The sequence below is a fragment of the Micropterus salmoides genome, unplaced genomic scaffold (genome assembly GCF_014851395.1).
Source record: "Micropterus salmoides isolate LMB-PRFRI ecotype aquatic unplaced genomic scaffold, ASM1485139v1 Ms_hic_scaffold_21, whole genome shotgun sequence".
Taxonomy (NCBI): Eukaryota; Metazoa; Chordata; class Actinopteri; order Centrarchiformes; family Centrarchidae; genus Micropterus; species Micropterus salmoides.
This window is the reverse complement of record NW_024041262.1, coordinates 19,644,278-19,659,647: the sequence shown is the minus strand read 5'-3', so window position 1 is coordinate 19,659,647 and position 15,370 is coordinate 19,644,278. Positions and strand designations below refer to the sequence as shown.

General features: G+C 40.1%; 2 protein-coding genes across 2 annotated transcripts; one reads left to right on the top strand and one right to left on the bottom strand.

Annotated features, from left to right (window-relative positions):
* Positions 1-3,148: 3,148 nt before the first annotated feature.
* timm23a (translocase of inner mitochondrial membrane 23 homolog a (yeast)) lies at positions 3,149-8,308 on the top strand. The gene is made up of 7 exons (XM_038736659.1): positions 3,149-3,556; positions 3,761-3,819; positions 3,899-3,992; positions 4,971-5,055; positions 5,154-5,212; positions 5,481-5,591; positions 7,430-8,308. The coding sequence occupies exons 1-7, from the start codon at positions 3,451-3,453 to the stop codon at positions 7,549-7,551; spliced, it is 636 nt and encodes a 211-aa protein (XP_038592587.1). The 5' UTR covers positions 3,149-3,450; the 3' UTR covers positions 7,552-8,308.
* Positions 8,309-8,371: 63 nt separating this feature from the next.
* Positions 8,372-11,869, bottom strand: zgc:112285 (uncharacterized protein LOC561476 homolog). Its single transcript, XM_038736658.1, has 6 exons — positions 11,715-11,869; positions 11,466-11,575; positions 10,932-11,026; positions 10,516-10,796; positions 8,937-9,100; positions 8,372-8,831 (listed from the first exon to the last, which is right to left on the bottom strand). Exons 1-6 carry the CDS (start codon positions 11,848-11,850, stop codon positions 8,652-8,654), a joined length of 966 nt encoding a protein of 321 aa, XP_038592586.1. The 5' UTR covers positions 11,851-11,869; the 3' UTR covers positions 8,372-8,651.
* Between the last annotated feature and the right edge of the window lie 3,501 nt (positions 11,870-15,370).

The window sequence follows — 15,370 nt, the reverse complement described above, 5'->3', positions numbered from 1 at the left end:
CAAAACACAGGGGCCCAGCGCTCCCAGCTCTTACAATCAGAGCATGGTTGTGTGCAAGTGTGTTTGTGTGGAAGGATGGGTGTGAGTGGGAGAGACAGAGGGAGGAAAAGACAGGTTGATTTACATTACTATGTATGCACTGCATTCTCCACATAATGAACAGCTCCAGATTTCCGCTGCTTGGTAAATATTTGATGAGCGGCGGAGTGATTTTTAGCTGAATAACAGCGGAGTCCTATAAGCTGCAGGGGAACGGCTCAAAAGTTGTATTTCAAACCCCTCTCTCCCTTGTCCTCTTCCCATGTAAATAAGGCCAACTCCCCCTAACTCCACACACCCCTCTGAGGCAGTTTAAAGACCCAACACTGTCTCCTTGTCTCCTTGACAACCGGCATACACTGGGGTCCTGTCGTGGCCCCTCTGTCTTTTGTGTTTGGGAGCTCAGAGAGACAGAAAGAAAGAGAGAGGGAGAGAGAGAAGGGAAGAGAGGAAATGAAGGAGAACATGAAAACAAGAGTGGGTAAAAAAAAATCTGATAACAAAGATGACATCACAGCTATTTTATCCCACAACTGAAAATTTGGTTTGTAGCTGGATGATGATGATGATGATGATGATGATGATGATTAGCCAGAGGCACAAAACGGGTGTCAGCTCAGTCTCAGAGAGTGTGAGCAGAGAGAGAGAGAGAGAGAGGCCCAGGGCTGAATGGGGCATTGTGGGAAAGACAGTGGGCACACTGGGCAGTAACACAGAGAACACTAACTCACAGATCATGCCAGAGAGTCTGAAAACACCCACACTGGGCGACAATGGCAAACTTCATCGCTCCACTTGGCCCCTACTGAATACACACATACAATGGCAGAATCCGAATAAGATGCTCTGTTATTCGTGAAATTCAACACACTAAATTCCTTCAGTGCCTCTGTGCCTTTGACCGGCAGCAGATGGCCGTGGCATAAATGTGCATGTACGTGTGCATGTGTGTGGTCTCTCTGGTGCATCGTGGGTAAGTACCCAGTGGCGTTGAGAGGTGCATTTAAAGGCCTGACAGGTGTCATGTGGAAGTTATTTAACCTGGCCGTACCTCTCTACTGTAACATAAACAGCATCATGCAAATCCAACTTGTATCTGTCATGACTGGGAGCAAATTTATCTCAATCAGTCATTTAAATTAGGCCTAATTAGCAAGACGACTGAGGAGTACCAGACCCAACAGGTCTGACCCCGCTGGTCTGGTGTTTTCCATCAGCTCTCTGCTGCCACACTGTGTTCCATGTAAGAAACTCCATCGTTCCACAAAAAAAACAAACCCAAGTCAAAGTTCCGGATTCAGTACAAAGTTCAAAAGTAAAGTAAAAGTATACACTATACAGAATGGCCTATACAGAACAAAATCACTGGATTATAATTAGTAACGCATTAACATGTAAGCATCATTGATGCTGCAGCAGTAGGGGTTAGTTTCAACTACTTTATAATAAAATCTATAATATGAAATCATAATTTATTATTTTATTCATATTTTGTATTAATAATCTTAATCTGTAACTAGTAACTAAAGTTATCAAATAAACACAGTGAAGTAATATCTTTTTTGTAACTTAACTTTCCACCACTGAAAAACAGTATGTGACGACAGTAGAGCTGAAATGATTAGTCAAAAGACAGACTGGCAAACATTTGCGTGCACCATCTTCTTATCTGTAAATGTGATTATTTGGGGATTTAAATAATCTTGGGTTTTATGTATTACTAGAAGAGAGATAACAGAAAATGAGGGTGAGAGCGATGAAACAAAGGTCTTCAGTCTGTGACACTTCAGTTTATGGATGGTGTTTTAAGCCCTAAGCCTCAGGGGTTCCCATTTTATTTGACACATTTATAGACAAAATTATTAATTTATAATGAAAATAATTGTTGCTGCACTAGACATAGAAATCCATTTTAAATGTGTACATGATGTACATGCATATCCATCCAGTTGTTTCTGGTTGTCAGTACTACCTAGAAACATTGCTAGCAAATTGATAATGTGTATAAAGTAAAATCTGTTATACTCTAATCACTTAGTGTATGCAGTATGTATGGAGTGGCACTGAAGGGGAAACTGGAATTTTTACTGAATAACAAAAATTACGGGCAACTACCATAAACCATAAAATGATAAAAGGAGTTTTATAATGAATTTCAGGTTGGTTATACACTGCAGAAGAACTGCTGATATATGTAAGACATTAATAGTGTAAACTGAAGACCACGTTATAGTCTTTGTTAATTTATTTATTCAAGGAAGAATCTTTGAGATTCATGTATTTTATTCTATTTTTAATGTGTTTGTCTGAGGCACAGACCAAGAATTTGTACATGTTTTTCATAATTAATTTTTCAGTAAAACATTTTTTATTATGTGACAGTAGGTCTTTTAATTATGCCAAATGACATTTAGCCCACTCAAGTAAGGTAGCCTACTTGAGTAGAACTTTGAGGTAGGCTACCTTACTTGAGTGTTTCCATTTTATTACACTGCATTTCAGAGCCAAATATTGTAGTTTTTACTCAGTTTATTTGGCACCTAGTGTTACAGATTACTTTACAGATGTAACATAAAATGTGATGAAGGCTACTCTGACACTGAAAGGAGCCATTATCAAACATATAGGCTATTTTTATTCTTTAAGTAGACTTTGCTAGTAGTTCTTCTGTACTTCTACTTGAGTATAACTTTGAAAACGAACTTTTATACAGTATTTTTCTTTGTGACAGCCCATTGTTTCTTTTACTTAAGCACTTCTTCCACCACTGTTATATGTAACACTGATTATATGTAAAACGTTTCACAAACATGATCAAATTATTGACTGAATAACAACCTCTCTCCTCTTGACCTGCTGTCAGTTTGTAAAGTTCTGGCTGCGTCACCCTGTCTGCCCTTGGGCTAAAGAAACAGATCCCAGGTCTGTGGAGGTGTCGTAAAGTCGTGGGACTGACTAACATTATCGGTGCGGTTTTGTTGCCTTACTTATCACATTTAAACGACTTATGGTCTAGAAATCATGAGATAAAATTGACATTTACGGCAGTGTTGTCTCTTTTTTCCACCTTTAATTGTCGGTCTTGTTGACGTAACGACATCTCAGCATCTGGGGTCACTTTACGGCAGAGCGTGCTGGTGTAGGTCAGGGGCAAGAGACTCGAGATCAGTCATCTACAACGAAAAGTCAGTTTTCACTCGGACAACTCACGTCGGATTCAGCACACGCATTAACGGGGCCACGTATATTGGTGGCGGTGAAGCCAGCAGCTCGTCGTCGATCAGTTTGTCTTGGATTTTGACTACTGCGATTTAGCTTAGCGCTTGCTAACGTTAGCCAGATCGGCTCGGCTAGCAGCTCCCCACCTGGCTCCAGTTTTCACCAGGTGACCCCCTCGGATCTTTCACAAAGATGGACAATAACTCACAAGGATTGGGAGGAACCAAAGGAGGTCTCGGGGGTCTCTTTGGAGGCGGTGCACCTGAATACTCCAACACAGAGCTCGCCGGGGTTCCCTGTGAGTGTCGTGTAGTTTTACCATAACCCTAGCTAAATGCTTTCCTAGTTAGCTTCAAAGCTACCGGTAACAGCAACTTGCTGTAACGTTACTGTCAAAACTGTCATGGCCTTTACATTTCTGGCAAATACAACTTCTCAATATATAAGTATGAATTATGTCAAAACAAAGTTAGCTGATATATCTGTTGTAATGTCATTTCAGTGACCGGAATGAGTCCTCTGTCCCCTTACCTCAACGTCGACCCTCGTTACCTGATTCAGGTAAGCTACGGCTAAAGGGGAATTTTAATCTAAGGTGTTTTGTGGATTTTTCTGACTGTAACAACTGTTGTTGTTTTAGGACACAGATGAGTTCATCCTACCCACAGGCGCAAATAAAACAAGAGGACGCTTTGAACTGGCTTTCTTTACTATTGGAGGATCCTGCATGACTGGTAGATAAACAGCTGAAGCATCATAGTGTCACACAACTTCCTTAACTTTTACATTATTTTTTCTGTTCTATAGGACTCGTAGGGGTTTGATTGTTTGCTACAACTGTGAACATTGTCGTAAAAATCGTGACTGTCAAAAGGGCAAAATGGTCAGAAGTATGTGGACATCTAGTCATGCTTGGAGTTGGATCCTTTGGTTTGAATTAGAGGAAGTCTTAATGCCTCAGCTTAAAATTATATTATATACCCAATATCACAAATTGAGTGGCTTTACAATTGTTTAACCCATGATTCGGAAATAGAAGAAACCTCAGGAAGAGCAACAGAGGAGGATTCCCTTTCCCAGGATGGGCAGACATGCGATATTTGTGCGTGTGTACAGAATAGACCAACATAATACAACTACAGTGTGGGTAATCATGATGGCAAAGTTATGAATAGATCATATATGAAGAATGGATCTGGGAAGACTTTAAACAATAGTGTGCTTCCAACTTTGTGGCAACAGTTTTTAGAGGGTGTGTCAACAAAACAACACTCTAATGCACAAAGCCAGGTTCATGAAGACTGGGTTTTCTTTGAGTTTAGTGTTGAAGAATGTAACTGGCCTGCACAAAGCCTTTGGGGCGAACTGGGACTGCAAGCCAAGCCTTATTACCCAACATCAGTAGCCAACCTCATTAATGATCTGGTGCCTGAATGAGAGCAAATCTGCCAAAAAGCTGACGTTTGCTGTCAGTGCTGGAGGCTTTTATAGCAGCAGATTAAGGCTCATGGTTTTAGCATGACATGTTCAACGATCACGTTTGGGTGTCCACATACTTTTTGGTGTTGTGTATCTGGAGTAAATGGAACTGAATAGCTGAATGTTGTATTGAGTGTTGAGCTGAGTGTTGAGTTCCCGTCGTAATTTATTTTCTGAATGCGAGTTGACCAAATTCCTCACTCGGTCTTTCTGCCTCTTTGTTTTGACTACAGGGGCAGCATTTGGTGCTGTTAATGGTCTCAGGATGGGCCTGAAGGAGACTAGTGACATGGCATGGTCCAAACCTCGTAATGTACAGTGAGTAGAGACAGATAATTCACTTTGCCTGTAGTTTTTCCCCTTATATTAACACTTGGGATCACTTGACTTGTCCTCTAAATGTTTGTTCATTCCAGGATTATCAACATGGTGACGAGACAGGGTGCATCATGGGCCAACACTCTGGGCTCTGTTGGTAAGGCCATTATATTGTAACTCAAAAAATTATGTAACCTCATAATAGTACCAGGCATATTAACTAACCTCGCAGATGAAAATCAGATTGCAACATGAACGTACTTATTTAAATGTATATTATTGGTGTGGTGTGTGTTGATGTTGTGTATGTTAACATTTAAGTTTCCCTATTTTAAATGAGTGTGACTTGTGTTATGTGTGTTTATAAGGTAATTTGTTTTTGCTGCCTTTTATAAAACCGTATGCATTTCTGTTTGCCGTTGCAGCCTTGTTATATAGTGCTTTCGGCGTGGCGATAGAGAAGGCCAGGGGAGCAGAAGATGACATCAACACAGTGGCTGCTGGCACGCTAACTGGGATGCTTTTTAAATCAGGCGGTAGGTGTCTTTTCTGCTTGAATATTTGCCATTAATGTGTAGTGTACCATTGTGTTATTGAGTCTGAACTAAGACTATTTGAAAATGCATTTAAATTATGTGAAGATAACTGGATTTAGACTATCTTTTTGTCTCCATTTAAAATCCTCTTGTTGACAATAAAATGAATGGTGACTTTAATCATACTGAATGATCACAGCATGTGATGTCTTCAATTCCGGTTAGCTAGTACGTCATATGAACGTTAGGCTACAACCGATTTTATTTTTATTGGTTAATCTATGACATATGTCTGTTAGAACAAGTTAAATCATCCGATTGCTGTTTTTGTCTGACCAACAGTCCAATTTATTGGGCTGCCCCCGACTAAGGATTTACATAGTCGAATCAGAATCGTCACGTCCTGCCTGTAGTCGAATCGTGTGTTTTTGTGGCGGCGATTGCAAGCCAGGGGGGTTACACACGGTAGCTCTGCTTTAATCTTGAGAAGCTGCAGAGCTGCAGTCTCTTTTCATTTAACTTACACTGTAAATTTCCAGCTAAACTGAGGCTTATTGAAGACCCTTTTCTCTCACTCTTGCCTGTCATTCACCGGTCTTGTGCAGAGTTTAGCATGCATGCCGCGCTGCCAACAACTGTATGCATGTCGCGGTTCCTCGCGGGTCTGTTTAACCGACTATATAAAAACGATATTATATTCTTTGTGTGGTTCATCAACGTTGATAAATTTATCCGAAAGTCCGGCGAGGTGCGGACAACTCTGCACAACACCAGTGGAACTGGGGCTCCGTCTTCAGCAAGTGTTCCTCCACTGCTACAACACACACGCTACGCATGCTACACCTACACATGCGCACTGACGAACCAGGGTTAGGGTTACAATTTTGGATTTATTTATGCACTTTAAAAACATTTATTGAAAGTTTTTTTTCTTTTCACATGTTTATTTACAGCTTTAAACGTTGATATGTATATTGTAATGGGCTGTATATTAACTTATTGGGAGAAAATTGGTAGTTCTATGTAAAATTAGACGTTGAGCACCCCCATATCGCCAAAATGGCATGATCCTTGTTTCACTGCGAAGCTTTGACTGACAGTAGAATCAGGCTCACCCTATCGAAGCATCGAATCTTCGACTATGCCAGGTCAGCCCTACTAATTTCCAAAGATTTTCAAGTTACAGCAATATAAAATGGAGAAAAGCAGCAAATCCTTGCATTTGAGTATCTGAAACCAGTGATTAGCCTTTTTTGCTTAATAAACGCCTTAAACCACAAATTGATGATCAAAAACTTTATCAAAGGAAACAAAGCCGCACTGATAAGTTAGTCAGTCCCATGACTTTACGACACCTCCACAGACCTGGGATCTGTTTCCTTAACCCAAGGGCAAACAGGGTGAAGCAGAACTTTAAAAAACTGACAGTAGGTCAAATGGTTGTTATTCAGTCAATAATTTGATCATGTTTGTGAAACGTTTTACATATGATCAGTGGTGGAAGAAGTGCTTAAGTAAAGGAAACAATGGGCTACCACAAAAAAATACTGTGTAAAAGTTAATTTTCAAAGTTATACTTAAGTAGAAGTACAGAAAAACTAAAATTTTTGTCAATGGACTCACTCATTAATTGTCTAAAAATTTTAGTGCTAGTAAACAACTGCTTCAGCATAAAGAGCTCATTCTTATTCTTGAATAAGTTTACCCTGTCTGAAGTACTGTGTTGAGCCCTTGATAATTATTTCCTCAAGTTTCTGTTTGACAGATGGTTGTGATGCATGTTTATTTTATGTTTACACAGCTTCATCACTCATTTTGTTATTACTATGTGTCGTCAGGTGGCCTAAAAGGTGTAGCCCGAGGAGGTCTGGCTGGTTTAGCCTTGTCTGGTGCTTACGCTCTCTACAACAACTGGGACCACATCACCGGCACCTCGTCATCATCCTCCAGGCTGTACTGACCTCTACCATACACATCTGCTCCCACATTAGGGCCAAATATCTCTCCAGGACACAGCCTTTAACCACAGCGCTAAGAGGAATTAGACTCTGGTCAAATGCAGTGTGCCTTTCATGGGAGTATGAGTTGGTCCCAGTTCACTGGTTCCTAAACATAGCCACTGTCCTTTCCAGGAGTATTCTGGGAATTAAAAGATGCGTTTCAAAATGAAGATGTGAAAATGCGGACTAAACTCCACTGGAAATCCAGATGTTGACTGTCCTATCACACCCCCTCTTCATTTGTCTTTATCCTCCTATCCTATTTGTCACTGATCTGATGGTCAGTGACATGAGGATGCCATATAGAGGTGTGTCAGTTGTTATTTCATTGTTTATGGGAGACTTATTTGTCTTCTTTGATGCTAGTTTTGAAATCAATGAACCCATGAAATTTGGTTTAAATTGGCCAATTTGTAAGGTGAAATCTGGTGTGTGTGAGTGGGGCGCACCAGATGAATGGCAGTGGATTCATGTTCTGACTTTGGACTAAAAGACTCTTCTGTCGTAGAAGAGCAAAGAGATTTTCAACTACGATCTGCAAAAACAGAACTACAGTCAGCTCCACTCTTTTATTTATTGAAGCGTGTCTGCAGTGCTTTCTGTTTTACTGTGCAAAAAGAAATAACTAAAACTGAACTGGAAGTGCTTTTTATGTGGCTCCATAAACCCGCTGTATAAAAAAATCTATACTAATAAAATGGGAAATGTTGACAAAGATTTTGCTTTTAACCAATTTTATTGTGCAAATGTAGACTGGATGTAAAAGGTCATGAGTAGCATATACCATGCAGTGCTCTGTCACAACTTTGTGCTTTTCAAAACCAGAGTATTGCATAGTGTAGACTGCAAAATGTGGTGTGTTAGAAAATAATTATTGCACTTTCAGAACATGTATTTACATCTTGAAGTGGTTTAAAGTTCCACAAATGGTGAACGTGTCAGTGGAACATGAATGCACTGTGGCGATTTAGGAAAAACAGTTTGTAGTCATCTGTAGACAATCAGACATAAAACAGGGCAGAGCTTATGTTTGCTGTCAGAGCTGAGTCAGGTGGCCCGCTTAGTGCAGGAAGAAGTCCCTGATGCGTGTCGCCTCAATCCAGGGGATGTAGGCGGCGGTGCGGGTGAAAACGCTGGGTTTGTTTTCCACGGTGCAGCCAATAGGGCCGAAGCTCACCACGCCGTGCACCTCCCAGCGGTCCTGCCCCAGCTGGCACAGCAGAGGACCACCAGAGTCGCCCTGGGAGAAGAAACAGAAAGATGGGTGTGAAATTTACATGACGATATTTTTTTCAAATTCATTCTCATTTCTACCTCCAACCAGGTCTGTAAATCGCAGTCCTACCTGGCATGCAGCAGGTGGGTCCTCCTTGTCCCTGAATCCAGCACAGATCATGGAGTCTCGGACACGATCACCCCAGAATTTCTTCTGCCGGCAGGTCTTGAAGTCAATGATTGGCAGACGAGCTTGATTCAGGGATTCTGCCAGAGACACATTCTCCTTTCCACCTAACATGCGTTTAAGAAAAACATTTAAGCAATTTAAATTTTATTTGTACTTCTCTCTTACTTTTGGTAATGTTGGTCCATCACTTTGGTCCAGACTGAAATATCTCCACTATTGGACAAATGGGCATATTTTGTACAGACAAGCACGGTTCCCAGAGGATGCATCCTACTGACTGGTGATCCCCTGAATTTCCCCTCGATCCTTCATCATGTCAAAACTAATGTCAAATACTTTGATTTATTGATTGCAAACTAATGATATTTAATTTTTTTAATAACCCTTATCTAACCCATTGAGATAAAATCTCCATTTCAAGGCCACCCCGGCCAAGAAAGGCAGCATTACCGCTAGTTTGATATTACAGACAGAATGTCAACAATATAACTAAGACATCTACCATTTCACATATACACATATGTGACAGTAACAGAACACTATAAAAACCAGCACATTAAGACATCTTCAAATAAAATACACTAATGGATTTCCTGCTTGTTTAAAACATTTATCTTTAAAAAAAACTCTGTAGTTAAGGATATAAACCTTTCTGTTAAGTACTAATTAGCAAATGTTGGCATGCTAAGACGCTAAGCCAGTGAACATAGTGAACATTATACCCGCTGAAAATCAGCATGTTAGCATTATTATTGTGAGCATGCTAGCTTGGTGATGTTATATGGAAGCAAAGAAACGCCATAATTTGAATAATAAAAGAAACTGAGAACTTAACCGACACTGATATTGATAGCATATAAACTTTTTACTTTGCAAATTATCTATATGAATTTATTTTAATTCCTTTGTTTAACATTTACCGAGGGTTGATTTCAAGTGTCCTCTGGAGCATTGATGTTAAAGTTTGAATTTTAGTGTCTGAATTTCACCAGTCCAATATGAGCGACAATTTGAGAAACTTAAGGAAATGAACTTTTCTGAAGTGTATTTTAAATAGAGGTGAGCTGAAGCTGCATACATTCAGAAAGATGGTTTTCAAAGTAAAATATTTTAATATCATTTTATATTAATTAAAACCTCCCTGTGACCCTTCTACCAATGTGTCTCTGAGCAAGACACTTAACCCCTAGTTGCTCCAGAGGCGAGCGACCTCTGACATACTTAGCAATTGTTAGTCGCTTTTGATAAAAGCGTTAAATGAATAAATGTAATGTAATTAATTTATTTTAATATTAATTATAGTTTTGATATAAATTTAGTGGAAAGTATATTTAGTAAGTAAGTATTCATGTTTCAGCATATTAAGTCATGGTTAAAGTCGCCTATAGGATTCAAATGGTGATGGCCTTTCTCAGCTTCTATAATGTTAGCATTTAGCTCAAAGTACAGACCATTGGATATAATGACTTTTTCCACAGCTTTTCCCCTCTCTCTTTAATATCCCCTTTTCTCCACTCACCCCGGGTGTCTCCCCAGCCTGTGACCCAGCAGTAGTGTCCCGGGTTGAGGCTGGTCTGCTTGCGCGGCAGGCAGGCGTAGCGGATGAAGTTTGAAGGGATGATGTCTGTGCCCGCTTTCACCAGGGCGATATCGTAGTCCAGCTCACTGTGAGCTGGGTAACGGAAGTTCTCGTGCCGGTAGATTCTCTTCACGGGGAAAACCCTCTCTGCCTTCTCTGAGCGCTTCAGCTGGTGCTTCCCCAAGACAATCCTCCAGCTCCCAGCATCCTCAGCTTTACCCCTGAGAGACCAGAAAAACAGCTATAAGGCCTTTGTGGTGTTTTCTTTTTTTCACTACTTATAATAATCTATTGAAACATCACTAAATCTGCTACTCTGTGTTTCTTTTTCTGTGTTGGATGGATGTGTTTCTTACTTTTGGAAGCAGTGAGCAGCAGTAAGGATCCAGTTCTTGTGGATGAGAGTTCCTCCACAGACGTGAATGTAATGTTTACTTCCCCTGGGACGAACCTGTAAGAGACAGACAGACAGCCTCCTGAGTGATGTGAGATTATTTTAATGGCCAGCTCAGAGGTAGTCATTTTAATTGTCCTTATATTTCTCACAGAAACATAAAAAATGCCAAACATGCACTAGCTCCTACTTCTAAAATGTGAACATTTGCAGATTTTGTCTATTTTACCTCAATTTTATTTGACTATCTTTGGTTTGCCAGAGAAAAAAAGTAATTTGAAGACACCAACTTGGGCTTTGGGAACCTGTAATGGGCATTTCCCCCTATATTTTATACACTTAATTGAAAACACAACTGATAGCTGCAGCCCCAGAAGAAATAAGAATTTGGTCCAGACCCTTGTCCAGGTGGAGATCTGTATGTAACATTTTCATGAATTCTATTATTTGGTGTCCTTGGTGTCCTTTGGTGTCCTCCTTACAAAGACAGATTTACCTGCAGAGAGACCTGCCAGGGCCAGGAGTGAGGTCTGGCTTCGTTCCCTGACACAATCCTCTCAGCCATGTTCGGCTTGAAGTGAGCCATACCACAATCCTTAGGCCAGTCTAGGAGGAGAGAGACACCACACAAAAACTAGCGTTTCCAATAAACAGAAATTTAAAAAACCCTGAAACTATGTTTTAACAGGAGCCTCCGTGTTTATTGCTAAAGTGTTTTGAAGTGCGTGTTTCTGTTCGCCCTCACCCAGGTGGAGGAGCTTGTGCTGTGGCTGTCGTCCGGGGATGAGTGTGTATGCAGCTGCAGGCAAAGATGCCTTGCTCAACAGCAGCGGCAGCAGCAGAGACAGAAGTAGGAGCAGAGGAGGTCCTGGTACAGCCATCGTCTTTCACAGAATCACCGTCCAGTACACATCCCACGCTATTTATACCAGGCAGCAAGCACACGCTGATGTACATATACAGGTACACATACAGTATACACACACAGCAGCACACCTCCGGGGACAATGAGCTGTATCACAACAAAAGCCGAGCGCTGGATTGTTCTCCTGCAGCTGTGAGTTTCCACTGCCTCTGAGAAAAAGGGGATTTCGGGGAGTCCTATCAGCACTTTCACATACATATACTGTAGTATGCTCACAGTACACCAGCATGCACACTGGACAAAGGCAATGCCGCACTGTACACAAACAAACTTCATGTCACATGACTTATTGAAGTGACATAGTGACCTGAAAGTGACCTTTATCTCTGATATCCCAAATCCTCACGATAGTTCATCCTGTGTAAACATGACTCAGTGGAAAACATGTTGTTACCCATGTGTTTACCTTTACCTACACCTACAGATGGATATTCATACTTCTAGCCACGTTAGCAGCATGATACTCTGGATGGCAAAGTTGGACTTTTGGTTGGTCCACTACTTTTATCCAGAATGAAATATCAAAACTATTTGATGTATTGGCTCAAAATTTGTACAGACATTCATGATCCTCAGAGGATGAATTCTAGTGACTTTGGTGACACACAGACTTTTTCTCTAGTGCCACCACAAAGTTTACATTTGTAATTTTAAGAGAAATGTCTCCACAACCATTGGATGGACTGACCAATTTGACACAGATATTCATTTCCCCCTCGGGATGTATCCCCATGACTCTGGATATCCTCTGACTTTTCATCTCAGGTGAAAATTTTAATTTGTCCAATACTTTGGTTTATGATCAAATACCTGTAAAACTAATGACATTTTCATCAACTTCAGCTCTACTTTATTTTTAGTGCTACCATGTTAAATTAAGATGGTGAACATGATCAAAATAATACCTGCCTAGCATCAGCATGTTTGCATTATTACTGTGAGCATGTTAGTATGCTGACATATCATGATAAAAGCTTTCACAAAGACGCTAGCCTGGCTGCGGAATCTCTACGAAGCTCATTAAATACACATCTAGGTCACAATTGTAAAAACAAACAAACAAATCCCTATCAAATGTGTTTTTATGTTATATTTAGATATAGTTACTAAATTGTTTTTCAAACTCTTAAATATTGATATTGGGATCAGCCTCAGAAATTCAGCATTAGTTGGGCTATATTTGGTTCATGCAAATTTTTATTATTCTTTATAATCTGTTTTTCAACAACTTTACAGTTGACAGTTGTCTGTGGAACTACTCACTAAAGAAGAAAAGGTCAAAATTGTTTAAAGCGTATTTGCGGACTGTGTACAGACAGGTAGCCTACACTGATTTTGTTAATTAAATTCAGTTTGCCACCAGTGTGTTGCAGTCGAGGCAGAGGTCTGAAAGCCAGAACAAATGAAACTAAAACTATGTGCTTGGCTAGATATTACAAGAGGTCAGTGGAAAAAATAGTTATGTAATTTGGATGCATTGACCCTTTAAGACCCGAAAAGAAGCCAACAGAGAACCTCCCGCTCGCTCTACACACATCTGTGAAAATATGACAACAATAACTGCAGTAGAAGCCACTAGTGAGATGAGCTTTTTTTCTGTGGTGAATGAGAGAGAATGTGCCCGCTCATCTGAATGGCAGCGCCTGAATGGTCAAACCTCACCACTGTGGTTCACCAAGTTTACATATAACTCAATGTTGTGTATGTTTTCCACACTGAATGAGTTGAGTGAGTGTGAGAGTAGAGGGACGGAGAGTTTAGTGGCTCAGCCGCATATTTTTGAGTAAGTGTTTACTCTTAAACGTAGTATTTAAACTGAGCCACCTCCTGTGTTATTATCTGTGTAAATACTGTATTTGTAGTAAATCCTGAAATGTGCTTCCATTGCACTTCCCTCATTTGTCAGTTGTAAACAGTCGGAGATCCTGCCTGGGCTTTTTTCTTATGTCCAGAAGAATCTATCGTCTCAGGTTCAAATAGGTTCAAAGATTTATGACAAACTTTTTATTTGCTATCCTCTTCACTTATGTTTTACACTCAACATTTTGCCATCATAACTGTATATATATATATATATATATATGTGTGTGTGTTCTGCTGTGTGTCTGTTCTGTACACACAACATCTATTGCATGTCTGTCCGTCCTGGTAGAGGCAGCTATGGAATTATTTTAGTGCCAGCACAAATTGAATCTGAATTTTAAAGTTTTGAATTTGAAATATAAAAAAAATTTATTTCACAGACTGAAATTGAATTTAAGTTGTCTTGCTTTCAGCTTGTGAGCGTTATTTCAAATTCAGCTCAGAATTCATTTTTCAAATTCAGTTTTAACTCAGCGACATCCGGGGAACTGTAGACTAGAAAAGAAGTCAGCCATGACAAACTGTGAGAGACTACACAGTTACCCCTCCCCAGAAAGCCTTGTGGTCCGAAGTCCTTTGAAAGGAGTTGGATTGAATCAGAGCTCTTGCATTCTAGTCTGGTCCCCTGGATGAGTGCCTCTGAGTTTACACTAAATAGTGAGAAACTGAATTTGACCATCAAAGTATTTGACCTCAACAAAATAAATATTTTTAAAGACAAAATTAAGTGCTAATTTGTTTGTGATTCAAATTAATTAAGTCAAACATTTATTGAACACTTATTGAACATTTGTTATATTGTCATTTCAAGAAAACTATATTGTGATAATTATTGTTGTTGTTTTATTGTCCCAACTCTATACTCAAGGGAAGTACAAGTACTCCAAATTTGTATTCATAATAATAGTTTTTCAACTGCCTTCTGAAAACAAAACACATTTCTTTATAGCAAGAGATATACAAAGACAAAATATCGTTTTATTGAACATTTACATTAACAAACGTATTACTTGTTAGTTGCCTTACTAATTTACCGGTAAAGTCAGCAAAGCACTCGCTGCACAGAGTATGGTAATTATTGAAAACATCAACATTTTTCTTGGTGATAGGAATCAACCCAAAACATCACGTCGCCCTCCATCACCAGTAGAATTTATACTCTTGCTAAATGGTGGATCCTAATGAGTGGAGGAACACGTTTTATAACATTGCATCTCCACTTTTTATGTCAGATAATGAAAAGGAAGTCAGGACACCAGCAGGATAAAACAACATGAAAGTGAGAACTGTTCCCAGTGTCTCTCTGAGCTTCATTCAATCATACAATCAATACAAATCCATCAGATTAGTCTTCAGAATCAGTCAGCTGCCTTTCTTGAGCCACCACACCACCCAGGCCTCCTCAGCGACCTGATCACACTCTTCTTGCGGCAGTGTCCGCTCCCCTGCGAGGGTGACTTAGGATGGCTGGTGCCTTCCTCTCTGTATACCTCCTCTTCTTCTTTTGCATTATCTCCCTCTGCTCTGCTTTTTCTACAAATAGCTTCTACTGTTTCCTCCTCCCTTTTGGCTCCTCCTTCTTCCTCCACCTCCCTCCCTGTGTCTGCCTCTGG